Source organism: Actinia tenebrosa, unplaced genomic scaffold, assembly GCF_029948245.1.
Source record: "Actinia tenebrosa isolate PJP-AT-01 unplaced genomic scaffold, QUT_ActTen_1.0 PGA_scaffold13__45_contigs__length_12533684, whole genome shotgun sequence".
NCBI lineage: Eukaryota > Metazoa > Cnidaria > Anthozoa > Actiniaria > Actiniidae > Actinia > Actinia tenebrosa.
In genome coordinates this window covers 5,063,905-5,085,161 of record NW_028292573.1, presented here as the reverse complement: position 1 = coordinate 5,085,161, position 21,257 = coordinate 5,063,905, and the positions used below count along the sequence as shown (strand labels likewise).

The following is a 21,257-nucleotide window of genomic DNA, read 5'->3' as shown; positions in this document are numbered from 1 at the left end:
AAACCCCGGCAGTGACCACCCTCAGTGTCTGACCTTTACTAATGATTTCTTAAAGGGTTGATTGTGGGATGGGTATGGAGATTTTACGGCCGTTGGAAATTGGTGTAATGCACTTCGAAGAGGACCCTAGCTGGGTCCTATTGGTGCAGCACCAGCCTGCGGGCAAAATCTCAAATCATCATCAATCAAAAAGAGAATGAAGATATTTAATAAGTAAATTACTGTTCACTATCATCGATAAAGTAATCTTGGTTTTTTTGTGCGTGTCAGGTTGTGTATGCTGGTCAACCAATCGCAGCAGTTGTAGCCGAAACAAAAGACGAAGCACAAAGAGCAGCTAAGAAAGTGAAGGTTGTCTATGAAGACCTCCCTGCTATTATAACCATTAAGGTGAGGGTGCATGTGACGTCATAGCCGCCATTTTGGTTAATTTTGACAAAACATTTGATCTTGGTGTATTTTGTTATGTTAACCAACATGGTGGTCTCGTCTTTTGTCCTTTTATTCTCATGGGAATGGTTACACGCTACCAATAACGGGTTGCATAGTTAATTCAAGGTAATTGGCCTACGTCAATCATGCGCATCGCCTTTATACACGTCGGCACGCGATTGTTTTTTTGTTGTTGTTGTTGTTTGTTTGTTTTTGTTTTTGTTTTTTTGTTGTTTTTGCTTTTTTTATTTTATTTTTTCTGAATATATACGTTGGTAAGATATTTCGAAGAAGAAGTTGGCCGGTTTAAGTTTATTCAATATTTGTTTTTTTCTATTATTATTATTAATTCAGGACGCTATCGCTGCAAATTCATTCTTCGAGGAAAGTCACTCGATAGTTAACGGTGATGTGGATAGTGGTTTTGATGCAGCTGATCACGTGTTAGAGGGTGAAATGTACGTGGGAGGACAGGTAAAAACAAATAGACCAGTTTCAAGTTCCAAGTTATCACGCGTTCCTTGATTACAGACTCATTTACTCAGGGTTAGCCTCGAGTCAGTGTCTAAATATTCACAAATACCAACGGTAAAGTAAAGAATGCACAACTTCAACAATACAAACACTTTGAAATTCCACAAAATCGAGGCTAACCCTGAGTACGTAGAACTCGATACAGGAGTATGAATGTCGTGTTAAAATATAAAAGATATTGTGTTTTCTAAAAAGTATAAAAACACAGTCGTCCTTTTCTGTGGAGTTCAATAAACAGGTTGCATTGTGGTCTATATAGTAGCTTCTTACCAACAACAACATGAACCTTCATCACACAACAGCCATGTTTATTCTCGTGAGAATAAGCACCTTTGTTTAACCCGCATGAATTTATTCTCAAGCACTTGGATGCGAGGCTATGCGTGGTGGAATCTATTTTGCCAGTCAGCATGGCTTCCGCATGAAAAAGGCTCATATATAATAGCGCAGCGCACTGATTCTATAAATAGCTTAAAGATTCGGACAAACATTGCATTCTGTTTAACCGCTACGAGGATTATACGAACCGATTTTATCATTTTTACTTAAAGTTACAATAATTACCCATATAAACTAAGATCAACTGCGATCGGCTGTGAAAATTATCTGCTGAAAGTAAACTTGTAAGTTTGTTTGTCCGAATTTCGCCTTTGTCTTGCGCTGCGCTATTGTATGATCATATAATATTTGTACCCAAGATAGACCATAATGCAACATGTTTGCTATTTCAGAAAGGGTTTCACATTTATAATTTCATTTCAAATCAATAGTAAAAGTACACAATTGCACTCTGGTTGCTTTTCTTAGGACCATTACTACATAGAAACCCACACATCGCTGGCCATTCCTGGAGAGAATAATGAGATGGAGATTCACTGCTCTTCCCAGTTTCCTAGTTATATACAGGTATCTTGTTCTGATTATCATAAAGTGCGCGTCAAGAGAAATAGTGTAGTGTGTAGCAAATAGAGGTGTTCGGCTTGGACATGTTTTCTTATTTCAGACCACGTGTCATTCTCTACTGTATCATCTCTTTGTTTAACAATATGGTGCGGACGATAAAACACATGAATGGACACATCTCTAACGAAGAATGTAATTCTCGAGAGAATGACATGTGGTATGAAATGGGAAAGCATTATTAAGTCCAGGGATTGACCCATGACTACAGCGGTGAGAAACGACCCCTAAGGGGTTATCGTGCTTCCCAAAAGAGCGCCTATTGCTTACTATCAATCACGTGACTTTTTGGAGTTGACTGGGGGGCAAACAAGCGGTTGACTGAGGGGCAACTAGCGGATGCTAAGTCAAAACATGTTAAAATAAGCCCTCAAACTATTTTATTTGACTATTTTCACGAAATGAAATCAGAAAACAAGAGATCAAAACAACCTCCAAGATTCTACAAGGCATTAAAAACGTAGCTATTACCGGAAGTGACGTCTATTGATAGCAACCTATTGTAGACTTGCTACAATTCGATTGTCCGCCCTTTCCTTTCCCTGCCCATGGAAGGACAATTTAGCGAGCGTGAAGTGCAAGCATATTCGATTCAGGGATTCGATTTTCGTTTCGCACCAAAAATGTCGCCATTGGCTGTTTGATATAATTTATTCACAGACGGAATTTTCTAAAGTTTGGCGCGAAGCAGAAATGAAAAATCCTCAGTCCCGCCAGTAAAAAAAGGGGACATAGGACTTTTATAAAGTCTACGCCCATTGCTCTTATTCTTTTTTATTCGAATCAATTAGTTCAACTCATACACCAATAAAGTAATAGAAAAACTAATAGAGCATCTAGAGAAGGCAGCCATATTTGCGTACCAAGCAATAGAAACGTCCTGCACAGTTAACGTTTTTGCATTAAAATAGAGTTCAATTCCCGGAGGATATAGAATGTTTTGGTACCCCATAATGGTCCGCTGTGATGTCACGTGTAAACGCTCTATAGTTGCTAACTTTGATTATTTGATTGACAGGGGACGGTATCTCAGGTTCTCAATATCCCAAGTAATCGTATCGTAGTACGTACGAAGAACGTTGGTAAGGAGCTAAGAATACATTTTACAACTAATTATAATAATAATACTTATCATTATCATCATCACCATCATCATCACCATCATCACAACCATCATCACCATCATCACAACCATCATCACCATCATCATCGTCATCAACATCATCATCGCCATCATCCTCACCATCATCCTCACCATCATCCTCACCATCATCATCACCACCACCATCATCATCACCATCATCATCACGATCATCATCACCATAATCATCTTTTTCATCTTCACCGTCCGAGTGAACTTGAGCTTGAACTTTAGCTGACTGTCGTCTAACTCTACTCACACTCGAGTTACTCTGATCTCTTCAGGAGGCGCATTTGGAGGAAAGATTTTCAGAGCAAGTCAAGTGGCATGTGCTGTTGCTGTTGCAGCATACAAGTTAGTACATATTCCTTGGTTGCAATCCTCAACTAAGGATACGTAGGGACCCCGGCCCCTCCCTCCTCCTTCCTTCGCACGTCCCCCTCGTCCCCTCTTGATCAATGGATCCACGTCCACAATTAATGATCATATTCGCGGCAATTCTATTCGTTTCTAATTGAGTTCCGCTGTTTTTATTATTATCACAGGACGGGTAAACCTGTTCGATGCGCACTAGATCGAGATGACGATATGCAAAACTGCGGACATCGCGAGGATTACCTTGTGAAGTACAAGGTGGGTAACTCGCTGTCCCAACTGGATGCTCGCACACGTAAATGATGCCAATGACTAAATAGAATATATTGATGAAAATGAACTGATAAATATATTACCTTTTTGAAACATTATCCTTTAGTTGTGGTTATTTATTCCATCTACCCTCAAGGTGGTGGATATCTAAAGTTTAGTTCTACTTTAAACTTATTTCTCACAGGTCGGATGCTCGAAAGATGGTCAAATTGTTGCATTTAAAGCCGTTTATTTCGGTAACTCGGGAGCAGCTCTCGATCTTTCTATCCTGGTAAGCAATGAAGTGTCCTTATTCTGGTTTTATGCCCTTAAATCTTTCCAATGGGAAGCCATGTCAAGGTTACGGCATGTCGTACCGTGTACTTCTGTAAGTCAGTACCGTATGTTTCTGACTCATACGATAACCATTCTTATGAAAAGCCATTTCAATGTTACGGCATGTCGTACCGTGTACGTGCTGTAAGTCAGTACCGTATGTTTCCCACTCATACGAAAACCATTCCTATGGGAAGCCAAATAAATGCTACAGCATGTCGTACCGTGTACGTGCTGTAAATCAGTACTGTACATTTCTCACTCATACGAAAACCATTCCTATGGGAATCCTTTTTCAATGTTACGGCATGTCGTACCGTGTACGTGCTGTAAGTCAGTACCGTATGTTACCCACTCATACAATAACCATTCTTATGAAAAGCCATTTCAATGTTACGGCATGTCGTACCGTGTACGTGCTGTAAGTCAGTACCGTATGTTTCCCACTCATACGAAAACCATTCCTATGGGAAGCCAAATAAATGCTACAGCATGTCGTACCGTGTACGTGCTGTAAATCAGTACTGTACATTTCTCACTCATACGAAAACCATTCCTATGGGAATCCTTTTTCAATGTTACGGCATGTCGTACCGTGTACGTGCTGTAAGTCAGTACCGTATGTTACCCACTCATACGATAACCATTCTTGTTATATACCAAATGTCAAAGTCCATTTTTTTCGTACTCCGATTGGTCGAGACGATATTTCGTGAATGTAACAAAGTTCGATGTTCCCCCGGCAACGGATCTCAGCGGACAACAATATGTTGTTGACCAGTAAAAACTGTACCGGAAGTGAGTTTCACGGATATGTAAGTTTTTCCAAGTTTTAAAGATTCAAATAATCAAATACTTTTTGTTTTCTTTGACATTTGGTATATAACAAAACACTTACTGACGGGAACCTCAGGAAAGCAGTTTGTTTTGTGGTCCCTCGGTCCCAGTCAATAACTAGTGTTAGTTATGGAAAGCGATTTCAATGTTACGGCATGTCGTACCGTGTACACGTGCAGTAAGGCCCTGGCTAAACGTAGAAACATGTTTACCGAGCGCATGTTTCCTCAATGTTTCCCAGTTTAGCCACATGCGAAACATTGCTGCGTGCAACAAAGTTAGCCTTCCAAGGCGCAAAAAATGTTATTGCTGTGCAGCAGAAACATTTCATGCTTAAAAAAGGATGGAAACATTGTTTCCCGATGTTCCCTGACAGTTTTGCCACCTTAGGAAACATTTAGGGAAACATGTTTCCTCGTTTAGCCAGTCAAGTCAGTACCGTATTATTCCCACTCAATGTTCACACAGCATATTGTATTGTTTACGTGCTGTGAGGCAGTCCCTTATGTTTCCCACTTACAATAACCGCTTTTTTAGTAGGCATTTTCCTTTACGCTAAAGGTAAACAAGTTGTTCTTATTATCTACAGATTATGGAGAAGTTATTGTTAAATTTAGACAACTGTTATAAGATTCCTAACATAGATGTTACTGGACGCTTATGTAAAACAAACATAGCACCCAACACAGCTATGAGAGGATTGGGATCTTCTCAGGTACGTATAGGATCTTTTTTATGTCGTTATACGGGGAGTTATTGCCGAGACTCCCTAGCGGGATAAAGAGGGTAATGTTTAAGTAAACGACACACTTCACACTCGCTACCTCTACAGTAAATGGTATGGTCAAGACTCCTTTTAATTGATATAAGTATCACAACTTTTTTTTTTTTAATGAAAATCTTATTAGGGCATCCTTTTCACCGAGTCCTTGATGTCTGATATCGCTAAAAAGTGTGGGATACCAGAGCGAAAGGTAAGACTTTGACAGATAAGACTTTACGCATGCGTTGACTGCATATAAATTTGTAACGATGTGTATATGTTTCTGACACTACGTTTACGCGGAATCCGACGAAATTGTAACTGATCAAGAATTTGATCGCTACATACCCAAAATGCATTGGGAGTAAGATATTACATAGATATAACATTTAAATATCAAATAGAAAATCATGTGAAAGAGATGTAGATTATATCACATATGACTTGCTTTCATTTGGGTTAGGTTCGTGAGCAGAACATGTACAAAGAGGGTAACTTGACTCACTTCAATCAATCCCTGAGAGATTGTACTATCCGCCGAGTGTGGTCCGAGATGATGTCGAAGAGTCACTACGAGAACAGAAGACTTGCAGTGGATTCCTTTAACAAGTAAAATATTCTTCGCTTGCTAGTTACATTCATCGCCATTATGGCGGTACACTATTTATCAATATAGACCCCTTGCACTTAGGCCCTAGACGAATTGTTCTGGGGAACAAAACAATGGATCGTACTTGCATGAGAAAAGACGGCCTATTGTTTTGTCCCCAGAACAATTCCTCTAGGAACTCAATGCAAGGGGTCTATGCCCCTTGTATGTGACGTCAAAGCAGCTCAATTTGGAGCACATTTGGGATTGAAATTATTTTGCTTTGTCCTCCAAATTGAGCTGCTTTGACGTCACATACAAGGGGTATATAAACGGCTAATTACTTTCCTTTGTTAATACCGCCAACATAAGCTGTCTTTCTCTCTGGACATTCTTGGACAATGGTTCAACTATAACCTTTGCTGCGCGACTGATTGGGAAGCACTGTAAATATTTAATGATCAAACTATTAACAATTATCAAAATTTTTCAGACAAAATAAGTGGAAGAAACGAGGTATATTCGTTATGCCAGGCAAGTACGGCATAGGATTTACCATTCCAGATTTCATGCAGGTAGGAATTGACTTCACATGACAGTAAAGCCTTTATTTTTGTTGTTGTTGTTTGTTGTTTGTTTGTCTCCTTAATTTAAATGCGCTTGCCTAGCCAGTCACCTACCCCTCACCCCCTCTCCCCTTACCCCATCACCCCCGCCCCTTTACCCCCTCAGCCCCTTATCCCTATGATATGATAATAGGCAAACACTTAACTTAAGTCTATTTGATTTCTTATTCAGAGTGGTGCTCTTGTGTCCATCTATACAGATGGTACCGTACGTATCTCTCACGGAGGTGTGGAAATTGGTCAAGGTTTACATACCAAGATGGTACAGGTATGAATAAATACCCCTCTTACTCACACCCCAACCCAGCCCAACCCAACCCAACCTCACCTAACCCTCTTACTAGTCTCGAGAAACTTTAAACTCGAGTTTACCACCACCTCCCCCCCCCCCCCCACCCCCACCCTCACACGAGGCTTGAGAAACGTCCCCTCATACACACCGCCAACCCTCGTACGAGTCTCGATAACTTAAAGTTTATCGCCACCACCCCCCTACCCCCCCTCCCCCCCTCATACACACCCCCAACCCTCGTACGAGTCTATAGACCAAATTCAAAACTCGCACCGATGTGAGGCTTAAGTCGTGAACAAAGGGATCTGGTGTGACTCAAAATAATCTGGCGAGATTCAAAAGTCACGAATCACGCCAGATTCCTTTGTTCACAACTTGAGGCCTCACATGGGTGCGAGTTTTGAATTTGGTCTATAGAACTTAAGGTTTATCACTACCTTCCCCCGCCCTCATACAAGGCTTAACAGATTCCCTTGCGCATTTCGTCAACGAAGGAAGTACCCCCGCCAGACCTGATCCCATTTACTTTTTAAAAGAAGTATTATAATCAACAATTATATTTTTGTTCTTGTTTTGTTGTCGTTTTTTTTCTTACCAAGGTCGCCGCTAACGCCCTTGGGATTCCTGTGTCAAAAGTGTTTAACTGTGCAATAAGTACAGACACAGTTCCCAACTCATCTGTCACCGGGGGTTCATATTCGTCAGACATCAATGGCATGGCTGTTAAGGTCTCGCATTTTATTCATTTTTAATTATTTTGCATTTATTTCTTGAAATTCTATATCTTATTTTCAAATCTAGTTTTTTAGATGTTTTTTTTTTCTTTTCTTTCAAGGACGCATGTGACAAGCTGTCCAAAAGAATTAAACCGTACAAGGTCACCAATCCCGACGGTAAATGGGAAGATTGGGTAAGATGAGAAAAGTGAATGGGAAAAATGGATAGGAAAAATGGATAGGAAAAATGGATAGGAAAAATGGATAGGAAAAATGGATGGGAAAGATGGATGAAAAAAATGGATGGGAAAAATGGATAGGAAAGATGGATGGGAAAAATGGATGGGATAAATGGATGGGAAAAATGGATGGAAAAAATGGATGGGATAAATGGATGGGAAAAATGGATGGGAAAATGGATGGGAAAAATGGATGGGAAAAATGGATGGGAAAAATGGATGGGAAAATGGATGGGAAAATGGATGGAAAAATGGATAGGAAAAATGGATGGGAAAATGGATGGGAAACATGGATGGCAAAAATGGATGGCAAAACGGATGGGAAAAATGGATGGGATAAATGGATGGGATAAATAGGTAAGATTAATAGATGGGATAAATAGATGAGAAAAATGGATGTGAAAAATTGATGGGAAAATTGGATGGGAAGTAAAGGGATAATGAAACGACATACAAAACGAGTTTTTCGAAAAATACAGTAAAAAGTCATTCTCAACTAGCGATATATATATAGTGAAGATACCTTTTTCTACCCCCAACAGGTCCAAGCTGCGTATGCTGATCACGTGAGCCTTTCATCCACTGGATATTACCAGTAAGCTTTTTTGTTTCATATAACAAGCTAAATTAAGACTATGTTCATCAAACTAAGCTCACCAAGCTTCACTCTGAAAGGCGAGTCTTGCCCTGATCTATCTTTTCTACTGGTTCAGATCTCGACATTTCACCTATAGCTGGAAGACAAACTTGGGTCAAGCATTCAAGTACTTTGTGTACGGAGCTTGTTGTTGTGAAGTCGAAGTGGACTGCCTGACTGGCGATCACACTGTAAGTAATTCGAGCGTTGTTAGAGAGCTTTGGCATCAGGGTAACCGCTAGTTAACGGCTCATTACTAGGGATCAGGCCCAGAAACACGAAAAACACTCAGTACAAATGAAATTTAATATGGCGGATCTTCCAGCAACCACTTCGTTACCACGCCTTGCTAAATGGCGAACGTTTGACAGAAAACGCCTGACGTCGAACTGTAGCTTGAGTTTTGTGGTACGTAGCATTGTGCTACAGGTCTCTAATTTCGCATTAATCGCGCAATCAAATTTATAAATAAATCCATTTTATTTAGAGAGGACACGTGACAGTCGCAGGTGATAAACTTGTGGCCCTCTATATTTGACGTCGAACGAAAGTCTAACCATATGCAGATATTTTTAGAGCAAAGGCAGCACCTTCTACTCAGATATTTTAGGACTTTAAACACTGATTCGAGGCTAACACTGTATAAATAAGTCTGTAATCAAGAAACACAACTGTAATTTGAAACTTGAAGCTGGTCTATTGGAAGCCATTACGCTAAAGACGTTGTGAACTTATTCTACTTTGTTTCAGATCCTGCGTGCTGATATAGTGGTGGATATTGGCAAGAGTCTAAATCCAGCAATCGATATTGGACAGGTTGAATTGTCTTGCATATAACAATCAATTTTATTGAACATTTAAAAAATGAAGAATGTTTTGCCTTGTTATGGATTGTCGATTTTTTGTCAGTCTTATTTTAGCCTTGGCCTGTAAGAGACGGACCATTAGATAGTTGGGGGTTTGCGTAAATCCCCCCAAAAAAATCGAGCAAGCACTTATTTTTTTCTTCGGATTCTCCAGTTTCCTCCGCCCCACAAACCCAGCAAGCTACATCCCACTTGGATCTGTGATTTAGTCGCGCGCATACCCTGAATTGGAAGTTCTCTTAAAGGTCATATAAGCGCGTGACCGATACTTTTGAAGATAAATTGTAAACTGATAAACTGTCCTATCAATTCCAAACTTCCGCGTGACAGTCATGTAATTTGACATCAAACAAGTGGAGGTGGTTGGAAATCGTAGTACTAGGAATTCCAGCACCGAGGTTATCCCGAGCAACTGCCGAGAAGTAAACTGTTTTTGCACGAATGTTTTGCAGATTGAGGGCGGCTTTATCCAGGGTGCTGGTATGTATACTATAGAAGAGTTGCGTTTCTCTCCAGATGGTCGTCTGCTCACTACTGGACCAAAAACATACAAGATACCTACCTCAGCTGATATACCTAAAGAGTTCAATGTACACATCCTGAAAGAATCCCGCAATGACCAGGCAATACACGCGTCCAAGGTAAAGTTGTTCTTTGGAAAACTGCAGATTCAAGGGTGTATCGTGTATGGTGATGTGATGAGATGAGATGTGGATGTGGTGTGGTGTGGTGTGGTGTGGTGTGGTGTGGTGTGGTGTGGTGTGATGTGATGTGATGTGGTGTGATGCGATGTGGTGTGTCTTGGTGCGATGTGGTGCGGTGCGGTGCGGTGTGGTGCGGTGCGGTGCTGTGCTGTGCTGTGCTGTGCTGTGCGGTTTGATGTGTGATGTGGCGTGGTGTGGTGTGGTGTGGTGTGGTGTGGTGTGGTGTGGTGTGGTGTGCGGTTTGATGTGTGATGTGGCGTGGTGTGGTGTGGTGTGGTGTGGTGTGATGTGGTGCTGTGCGGTTTGATGTGTGATGTGGCGTGGTGTGGTGTGGTGTGGTGTGTTGTGGTGTGATGTGCTGTGCTGTGCGGTTTGATGTGTGATGTGGCGTGGTGTGGTGTGGTGTGGTGTGGTGTGATGTGCTGTGCTGTGCGGTTTGATGTGTGATGTGGCGTGGTGTGGTGTGGTGTGGTGTGATGTGGTGTGTCGTGGTGTGGTGCGGTGCGGTGCGGCGTGGTGCTGTGCTGTGCTGTGCGGTTTGATGTGTGATGTGGCATGGTGTGATGTGGTGAGGTGTTGTCTGATGTGCTGTGCTGTGTTGTGTTGTGTTGTGTTAGCTGAATGGGTGTTTCGATATTTTCTTCTCAGGTACATAGTCAAGGAAGATATGCATGTCTGATTAATAAATAATACCAACTAATGTTATCCTTTCTTACATTATCTTAGGGTTCAGGTGAATTCAGTGTTTTATTGGCACCTGTTGTTTTTCTCGCCATCAAGAATGCAGTTAACGCGGCCAGGTAAGCTTCAAATCGTATGACTCCAGTAAGATCCGCTGTGGCAATAGGTCCACACTGATCACACGATTGATCTTCTGCTCCATCAAGCTTATGAACACAAGTTTATGGCCTGGAAGGCATGAGTGGCGTCCGCTGCTAATGCGCATGCGCTGTGGTCTTTGGTTCGATTCCAATACATCGGCAAATTAGAGCATAGTTGTTTTTAATTTAACTCCTGTGATTCAAGGGATTTACTCTTAAAAATGAGGCTCAAATTTGAAAATATAGTAGACTTTGTATTAGAGTTTATATATACAGAAGCCTTCCAGCCCTTCCACAGTCAAATCTAGACCAATAGCAATGTAATTATATAACCAATGTCAATGTCGTAGGTGTGATATCGGACTAGACGAGATCTATCGCTTTGACAGTCCAGCCACGTGTGAGCGCATCAGGATGGCTTGTGGAGACCAGCTGAAAAACAAGGTAAAGGAATGCGCGCAAAAACAAATCGTGCAACTTGTGAAGCATGTACAACGAGAGCGAATGCTTTCGTCCCCTGAGAGCCTGGTCATCCCTACTGCATATGTTCGACAAAATGTCTGGCATTTCGTTGATCATGCGCAGTACGTAAAAACCTCTGGTTTCAAGAGTGAAGGCTAGTGCATGTTTTCTTGCACGAAGTAGTTTCAATCAAAACCATATAGGAACTCCATCAGTTTGTATTCATAAAAACTATATAGTCACCTAGGGCTTTTCTTATAGAGATCCTCACACATTTGACTTTTTTTTCTAAAATAATATATTACATGGAAACTCTCTCCCAAAACCCACAGTTACGCTATGAATTATTAGCTAAAACTAAGAAGGATCACAGGCACTCCAGTACCCTCAGTTACTCACGCGGCAGCCACGATGACGTTTATTTACCTACACTTTCATAATCCCTTTCGTGGTAGCTTTTTTTAATGCTATTTCTCACTGCAGTATTGGTATTCTCCAACGACCATTATTTTTCTAATAATGAAAAGAGATCTTGAAAAAGATTTGCCGTGGTAGTTTAGGTATGCAACCCTCATTAGGGTTAGGGACTATTTGCTTTCAATGTTTTTAATTAGCATATGTAATAAGACTCCATGCTATCTAATTAAGAAATAATTGGACGAGGAAAATTCCGAGGACTTCCAAAATTGGATGAGGCCATATGCTGAGTCCAGTTTGGCAGTCAGAGGAATTTTTCGAGTCTAATTATTTCTTGATTGGGGAGCATGAAATCCCATTACCTATTAATTATATAGCTGCCTAATTAATCCCATATCGACAAGACCTGTCCAATTAAGAAAATAATTGGATAGTTACCTAAATGGGATTAATGAGAAGCTGTATAATTATGAGTTTTAATCTGATTTTTTTTTTTTTTTTTTTTTTTTTTCCCACAGCTCGCTTCCATTTGATCTCTATCTTTTCCGGCTTACCTCATACAAGATTTTGAAAGTATCAATGAGTATAAACTTATGATAGTATAGACCCCTTGCATGTGACGTCAAAGCAGCTCGATCTGAGGTACAAAACAATAGAATACCATTATCTTGAGAATTGGAACCTATTGTTTTGTCCCCCAGATTGAGCTGCTTTGACGTCACATGCAAGGGGTCTATAGTCAGATCAGAGTAGGTGAAGTCAAGATCAAAGTATTCGTCATTTTAAATACCTAAAAAATACGATCAACCAGTTCGCAATAATAGTATATTTCCCTATCTTTTTTTAATACTAAATTTACCTGAATGTATAATAATCGTTGTTTATTCTTAAATCATTATACCGAGGTTCTAAAAAAACTCTTTTTAAAAAAATCTTTTTTAGTTTTTATTTTTTACGAAATCTTTTGGAATCCAAGCGAAGAAAATATCAAGAAGAGATAACTAGCTAAAAACTAGTGTGAGCTGCGTCGTTGTTTCTAATGAAACAGTAATGATAAATGAAAATATCAGTATTAAATACATAGTCTAACAGTGGCGGATCCAGAGGAGGGGTGCAAGGGGTGCACGCCCCTCCCTTCGACTTTGTGCCCCTACTTTGAAGATAACCAATACAAAATAATGTTTTTCCCCTTTGACTCTAAGGGGTGCACCCCTCCCTGGGTTAACTTTGTAAGCAACACCCTCCCCTGAACAAATTTCTGGATCCGCCCCTGAGATAAAAGACATAAAAAAAACCCATCTATATCAACTAGTAAAACGGCGATTTGAGGAATAAAACGATCATACCATAGTTCATATTCTCTTGATCATACTTAATGTATAAGTGTTTATTATAAATCAATGAAATTACCTTTTTGAGACATCTGGCATGGGTCCTATTAAGATCCGTTCTCTTTTAAAGCGGCACCTTAACCGAATAATAAGGTTATACAAGAACAGGTACTGAATAATTCGAAGAACTGAGAATAAAGCGCTAGTTATAAGTCAGTTTATTTTCACAATTTTTTGAAAATGGCGCGTATATATATTTACAAAAACAATTGTCAAAACTGCAATATTCATCTACAATTCTTCCATTTTCCCCGCCATTTTAAAACCTTCAGCTCTCGGCTTTTAATCACCACTTTCCATTTCATGGTCAAACACAAAAATTCAACCGAGGCTGCAAAGAAGTTCAAATTTGAATAATCCTTTGAAAATATCTTGCAGCCTATCCTGAATGCTCATTTTCGTCGGTGAACGAATGTCTTTTTTGACCTGATATATACTTTTAGTCAGTATTGATCTGTTTGTGTTTAAAATATTAAATATTTGTTTTCTCAGTTAGCCATGTTCCGCTTCAGCTTCCACTTCCCCTTAGTAACTCCATAGACTGAATGTTTTATCGTGGTAGCTAGGCGTATCATTGCATGATTATGACCTGCTGATTGTGCCACCTGTTCTTATGTCAACTAAATGCTTCGCTTTTCAGGTCACCTGATGATTGAACAAAGTTTTGTGGGTCTTAAGGACATATTTGACAGTTTTCAATGTTTGATATATTATTTTCTTTAATCCATTTAAGTATGTGGTTAAGTGAGAACACCATGAAATTCTTTTCGTCCTGTTTTTTCTCTCTCAAGAAACAAAAACATAACTTTCTCCTGTCAAACAGACAAGAAAACATCCTTTAAAATAGGAATGATGAACTTATCAAGAGGCGTGGTCAAAGTTTCCACGAATATTTTGAGCCTTTTAAATTCGCTACAAAATCTCTCAAGGCCCACTTACTTTCGTAGTGTTACAGAACAATTTTTAATTCATATATTAACCTTTTTGGGGTAATTTCTCGAAGAAAAACTAACTCGAAAGGGGAAATGCAGCGGTTAAAAGGTAAGTCAGAGTGAATCTTAATTGTTTATTTTTTACTAAACAACAACGTGACGTAGGGGTCAGCGGCATAACAAATCAATTATGCAGCGAATTAACCAATCATAATTAGCGTAAGTATAATGTGTCTGGCTAATTATGCATAAATTTGACCAATCAGCGAGCTTGTTAGTTTGTAGAGCCAAGTAGCCACAACAAAAACAGTGATTCTCATTGAGTTCCTTGTTTTCGTTTTCCATATGGATTGCGTGTGTTACTCAAAAAGAATCATCTCCAAACAAGAGGAAGCGTGTTAGATGGCGAACCATGTCTGCTCAGCGACGATTTCAGATCCCTCTCCATTCAAACGAATCGCTTCAAATCATGAACGAGCTTCGTCGGAAGAGAGAACTTTGCGATGTTTCGCTTCACGTTGGCGGGCAGGAATTTCATGCTCACCGTGTAGTGTTGGCCGGGGCGAGTTCTTATCTGAGAGCAATGTTTACAAATGGAATGCTTGAGAGCGGAATGAGGGATATTAAACTGCAAGGGTTAGAGCCCTCGGTCATGGAGAATTTATTGGACTTTGTTTATACGGGATCGGTGGATATCACAGTTGAAAATGTACAGGCTTTGCTTTCAGGAGCGACGCTGCTCAACTTGCCACTACTGGGACAAGCTTGCTGTAGTTTTTTACAATCACACCTCGAAGCGACTAACTGTTTAGGAATCAGGGCATTTGCCGATTTGTATTCGTGTACAGACCTCGAACAAGCTGCCTATCGATACATCTGCCAGCATTTTCTGGACGTTGTAAAGTGTGAGGAGTTTTTACAGCTTTCTAAACAAGGGCTTCTGAATCTTCTTGAACAAGACGACGTTCAAGTTCGCAGTGAAGACCAAATTTTCGAAGCGGTTGAAGCTTGGATATTTCACGATTTCAATCAACGTAAGGAATTCACGGCTGAATTGATTACGAGAGTGAGAATACCGTTAATTTCTTTGGGGTTTCTTGAAACGCGAGTGTTTCCTTCGAAAATCGTCAAAACCAATGCAGAATGTCAGCTACTTTTGGGACAAATCTTGAATGAAAGTGCTCGTAATTTGCCACCTTACATGACGACCTCACGTGCTCAGCCTCAGTCTATTTATGCAGTTGGTGGACGGAATGGTATTGATTGTCAGCTGTCAACTCTTGAACGATATGATTTGTTAGCAGATGAATGGGTTATGATGGAAAGTATGAAGCATGCCAGAACAGCAGTAGGGGCATGTAGTCTGAATGGCCTACTTTATGTCATTGGAGGTGAATGCGCAGTGAACTCTCCTCATGATGATACTATGTACGTGCGGTATACTGAATGTTATGACCCTATTGCACATGAGTGGATCTCGTTAGCAGATATTGCTATTCAGAGGTCTTTCATATCCGTCGCAGCATTTAATGGCTGTATTTACGCCATTGGTGGGGAAGACAGAACTTGTAGCTATAATTATGTTGAGCGTTATGATCCCAAGACCAACCACTGGACGACGATGCAGTCGATGCGCAGAAAGAGATCAGGTGCTGGAATTGCAATTTGTGATGGTATGTAATAACTGGTAAATAATTTAACACACCTTAAGTTTATTCAAACTTGAAAAATAACATTGTGTTCCTTGATTACAGATTCATTTATGCTGGGTCAAATATTCATGTGTTCCAGTGAAGGTCCATTGAATTTCAAAGTGTTTGTATTGATGACATAATCATACATTCTTTACTTTTCCATGGGTGAATATTTTGACATTAAAGTGAGTCTAACCCTGAAAATGAATCTGTACCTGAACAGGCAACACTGGTGGTATTTTTCAAATATAGTATTATAAATAGTGATCTGACATCAATGTGGTTGCTGTGGGAGATGTTCATGCACCTAAAGAATGTACTCTCACTTTATACAAAACAAAAATCTCACATAACCAAATACAAAAATAATATATATAATAACAATTGCATCAACAATGAAATGTCACCATTCAAACATCTTGTGTTGCTTTAATGTGTATAAGCTTCTGTCAATCGCAAATTTACTGTTCCACAGTAGCTTTGATTGATTGGAAAGCCATTAATTATATCATAAAGTCTGGGGATTTATCATCCTTTTTTTTTTTTTTTTTTTTTACAGTTCTAAACATTTTAAGCTTTAGTGCCTTTTGATTAAAAAAATAAAAGTCATATTTCAAATCCAGAAATAATTCCTGGCTAGCTACATGTATATCGAATGAATCACAGAGGCTCTCCCATTTTAATGGAGACAGAGTGACTTATTTATAAGAAAAATATGAATTTAGAAAGAAGAATATTTTTTGTAGTAATGTTGTGGTGGTTGTGCTATTTATAGGCAAAATCTATGTTGCTGGGGGATACGATAGAGGTGTCCATAGCGACAGAGCAAGTGTAGAATGTTATGACCCAGAAACAGATACTTGGTCATTTGTCACTGAACTTGAAAAAGCTCGTTCAGGACTTGTGCTCTTGTCTCATAATCATCATCTGTATGCATTTGGTGGCCGAAACCGCAGTACTGACCACTACTTTGATCTTGCCGAAAAATATAACCCTCAGACTAACAAATGGGTACAAGTGGCACCTTTACTGACCCCGAGGGCATGGCCAGCAGCAACTGTATTTGATGGGAAAATTTTTGTAATGGGTGGTTTTGATGGAGCCAACAGACTTGCAAGTGCAGAAGCTTATGACCCAGAATCTAACTCATGGACGTATGTGAGGGACATGAATGTATGCCGTGCTGGTTGTGGTGCAGCCGTATTGTAAAATCAATGGATGTCTTGGGTTACTAATGGATGTCAATATATAAAAACCAAGCAAAAACAAGCCTGGAAAAGAAAGAACAAGCAAACACAAGCCTGAGAAAGCAGATGTCACCTGACCAGACAGTGATTGCATCACTGGTTGATACAAAAGGGTTTTGTACTAATGTGGCGTTACCTATTGAAGTGACTGCAGAAACAAAGAAACAAGAAAAAAAGACCAATGATGAAGATGCTATAACCAGGTAGATGGAATCAGGCATTCGTGTGTCAAAATCCCTTTCCCATTCATGGAATTTCTTACCAACATGCACTAATAATAATAAACTGCAGTGCTTTACAGGTTATTACCATTCTGGTCATAGCTGCTGTCATACAAGAAAATATGGGTTCATTTATACTCCTATAAAATCATCTCAGGTGAACATTTTTACTGCTAATGAGTGAAATAAAAGAGTTCAGGTTTGCATTTTGTGTTATGAATTATGTTAATAATTAGTTTCCAAAGCAACATAAATTTCTTTTATTGCTTTTAATATTATATGTACAGTAGTTAAAAATAAGATGTTATTTAATTTCATAGGAAAAAGTATGATTATCATAATGAACTCGCTTCATTTCAAAAAGGTTTTATACCAGATTACAACATTATCCCAAATTATGAATCATATTTACAGATGGAAAAGGCACACTATTGCATGACTGGCAGATTTTTTTCTTCCTGAATTAATTCAGAAAACAGAAAATTTAATTTTTTGAATTCATTTGCTATAAATCTGTTGGCTTTTCCATTTTTAATTAGGGTTTCCATGGTATCGGTAAGCTCTTTTTAGAAGAAGAAATATCATGTTAAGTACTGCATGTCAAGAGACCCTTTTTAGAAGACTTAGCTCAATATTTTTCCATTTCAGATCACTCAACTATTCCTCTTAAAACTGCTTTATTTTACTCATTTTGAGTCATTAAAACTGAATGAAGATGTATCAGTTCAATATTAGCTGGAATATCTTTTTTGGCGTCTGTTTGAAATTATATTTTTTCACGACAAGTGCTCCATACCTTTATAATTATTTTAGACCACTTTGCAGTGTGACTAATCTGCTGTAGAGCCATCAATTTTGTTCTTGTTGTTGTTGTCGTACAAAACTATCAATCATGGAAAACCTTAGTAAACATAGTAACAGTAAGAATATATATAGAAACAGTGCCCTTGGGAAAATTTTGTTACTTAACGTATACTTGAACAATACTTAATGTGTATTTATTTGACTTAATGTGTATCTGAACAAGTATCTAACTTGTATTTTAACAACTTTGTTAAATCCACCTTTTATTTGATATGTATCTATACAGGGATTAAAATGTACTTATAGACAAAAATAGGAACTCAGTTGTTTAACCTCAAGTTAAGTAGAGTATTTTTAAGCTACTTGATCTGTACTTAACTACTGCTTTTTCAATAATTACACTTAAAGTAGTGTACTTAATGTATATTTGAACATCCCCTCTCCCTATTTGAATTAAAGTAGTACTTAAGTAGAGTATTTGATAAGTATTTGTTCCGTATTTAACAACTACTATATTATGAAATACATATCAAGTATACGAGGTTAATCCGTATTTATACACCCTATCTCCCCATTCGAATTAAAGTAGTACTTAAGTAGGGTATTTGATAGGTATTTGTGCCGCACTTAACAACTACTATATTATCAAATACATATCAAGTATATGAGGTTAATCCGTATTTATACACCCTCCCCATGTAAATTAAAGTTGTACTCAATTAGTATTTTAAAGTACAGTTGCTACAGCCAAAAATCTCGCGCTGCAGCACAATTGCAAAATTTTGCAGTGTAAAGCATGGATAACACAGCGCTACAAATCGTTGCTTGAAAGCTGCGATAAAGACATATTATTATAGTTTAAATTTGATATGTTGTAGTACGTCTACGAACGATGCTAGCAAGCTGCACAATATCACTGCATACTGATGCGACAACTGAAACATTTACCGCAACATGTTTGTAAATATATGCCGTTAATCCTAAATAAGGTAGCATAGAAGCACAAGTTATATATCTGCAATAATGACTTAGATATTTACCTTACATTTTCCAAAATCTACTGCTTGGTCGAAGAAAGCTTGCTCGTAATGTAATATCTTCTGTCAAGGCAAGCCGGCTTTCAACTACTGTATTCTGTGGCTACGTTGGATTTCGAAACCTCCTAGTTTACATCCCGTATGTAAAAAAATATACCTTTTGAATTCTTCTTAATAAAACTTGGACTTGTTTTAAATCGAAGTCAGCAGTTCTTATAATTCTCGAAACCTATTGTCAGCAAGCCCTATAAAGTTCTCGCACAATATGCTGCTAAGAACCCGCGCATTCGGAGTTCAGCAGCTTGATTACGATAAGAAAAGATCGCTGTACCACGAATAAAACTTTTCAACGTCCATTAAAATGTCTTTGAATAACGCAAAGACAGAAAAAAGGCAGCATTTTGCCGTAGATTGGGACGGCTTCTAATCCAAACAAGATACGTGCTTGGCGGACTTTCGCGCGCATTGTCGTGGCTTCTCGGATTTCATTTTATTTACTTTGATCACGAGCACAGTGCATGGCTTCGATAATTCAATAAATCTGCTTATCATGATTGGCTAAGAAATCCAATCCTCAATTTCAAAATCTAAATGCGTGCTTACCAAAGCTCGTTAGAATAGTCCGCCAATATATGCAGAACTCACAACCTAGTCAAAGCACTACTTTAAAGATTTACTTTTGCTAGAATGAAGATTGAAGATTGAAGATTGTCAGTATATACGGAAATATATTAGTACACCGTGCCTGCAAAACAGTAAGCTAAAGCCGGCCATGTTATTGTCATAATCAGAACATGAGAGACAAACCGTTTCATCCCCGAGGTAATAATATACGTTATGGCTGGTAATGGGCAGCACAAGAACAAGAAGAAAAGCCCGTGGAGAAACTCAATTTGCTTGCTTTGACGATAATAAACGACGGACAGAACTAGAGAAGAGGCCAAGATGATACATAACATGAAGAATTATATGATATGATGAAAAGTACACTACAAACAAGAGGATTCCAAGAACTGAACACTTACGATCCGATACGCGGTTTTCCGTTTTCCAACGGCTTATACTATACCTATGACAAGGCCAAGATAACTGAGCTGGAGGGACTAAATGCAGCCAAATTTATACCGCATCAATGAAGTCTACTATAAATCTTCATATTCACAATAGTAATAGAAACAAAACGTACAAAAAGAAACGCCAGGAGCATGGAATACGACACGTTTATTTGTGCCGATTTGGTTCGTATCTGATTGAGACTTTTTTAACTTAGTATTGTTATATTCACGAAGCCATCCCGAAGTGAATGATTCGCTATCTAAAGAATCCTTAATTGTGAATTAAGGAACAATCACTCTTCTGATAAATTTTTGAAGATGGCGCATAGCATTGTGATAGGAATCATGAAATCCAGATCGTATAGTAAGTAGATGTGACAAATATATATTAAGTAGCTATTTTAAAAGGCAATTCAAGTACAATTTTTGTTGCACATTAAGTATATATAAAGTATAGTAGTTTAAATACATATTAAGTCAAATATTCAAGTACGAATTAAATATACATTAGTTAGCTGGCAAGACAGAATTAAGTACTCGATAAATAGGGATGAAGTAGTGATTAAGCAATCCATTATACACCTAGTTTGATAATGCCATGTTAAATACAATTCAAGTATATATTAAGTATATGTGACAAATATATATCAAGTAGTTATTAAGGCCATTTTAAGTGCAATTTTTGTTGTACCTTTTATAATCATTAAGTATATATTAAGTAGGTGGTTAAATACATATTAAGTCAAAAATTAAAGTATGGATGAAATATACATTAGTTAGCTGGCAAGACAGAATTAAGTACTTGATAAATAGGGATAAAGCAGTGATTAAATGTAAAGCAAAAATACAAATTAAATACATATTAAGTAGTTCTCAA

General features: G+C 38.6%; 2 protein-coding genes and 1 long non-coding RNA gene across 3 annotated transcripts in view; 2 read left to right on the top strand and 1 right to left on the bottom strand.

Moving 5' to 3' along the window:
• LOC116306789 (xanthine dehydrogenase/oxidase) overlaps positions 1-13,349 on the top strand; it is a 24,836-nt gene extending 11,487 nt beyond the window's left edge. Inside the window, exons 20-40 of the mRNA XM_089029079.1 lie at positions 271-390; positions 787-906; positions 1,774-1,872; positions 2,945-3,008; positions 3,352-3,421; positions 3,613-3,700; positions 3,900-3,986; positions 5,457-5,582; positions 5,776-5,841; positions 6,094-6,239; positions 6,713-6,794; positions 7,018-7,113; positions 7,737-7,865; positions 7,973-8,047; positions 8,635-8,687; positions 8,806-8,920; positions 9,480-9,545; positions 10,048-10,236; positions 11,026-11,099; positions 11,471-11,564; positions 12,518-13,349. Of these exons, the coding sequence (XP_088885205.1) occupies positions 271-390; positions 787-906; positions 1,774-1,872; positions 2,945-3,008; positions 3,352-3,421; positions 3,613-3,700; positions 3,900-3,986; positions 5,457-5,582; positions 5,776-5,841; positions 6,094-6,239; positions 6,713-6,794; positions 7,018-7,113; positions 7,737-7,865; positions 7,973-8,047; positions 8,635-8,687; positions 8,806-8,920; positions 9,480-9,545; positions 10,048-10,236; positions 11,026-11,099; positions 11,471-11,564; positions 12,518-12,532 (1,974 nt within the window). The 3' untranslated portion in view covers positions 12,533-13,349. The remainder of the gene's footprint in view (positions 1-270; positions 391-786; positions 907-1,773; positions 1,873-2,944; positions 3,009-3,351; positions 3,422-3,612; positions 3,701-3,899; positions 3,987-5,456; positions 5,583-5,775; positions 5,842-6,093; positions 6,240-6,712; positions 6,795-7,017; positions 7,114-7,736; positions 7,866-7,972; positions 8,048-8,634; positions 8,688-8,805; positions 8,921-9,479; positions 9,546-10,047; positions 10,237-11,025; positions 11,100-11,470; positions 11,565-12,517) is intronic.
• LOC148911664 (uncharacterized) lies at positions 13,189-19,459 on the bottom strand. Its single transcript, XR_016119586.1, has 2 exons — positions 19,329-19,459; positions 13,189-15,974 (listed from the first exon to the last, which is right to left on the bottom strand). It is a non-coding gene; the product is annotated as an uncharacterized LOC148911664 (long non-coding RNA).
• Positions 14,735-21,257, top strand: LOC116306790 (kelch-like protein 28). Its single transcript, XM_031716885.2, has 2 exons — positions 14,735-15,995; positions 16,792-21,257. Exons 1-2 carry the CDS (start codon positions 14,735-14,737, stop codon positions 17,223-17,225), a joined length of 1,695 nt encoding a protein of 564 aa, XP_031572745.1. The 3' UTR covers positions 17,226-21,257.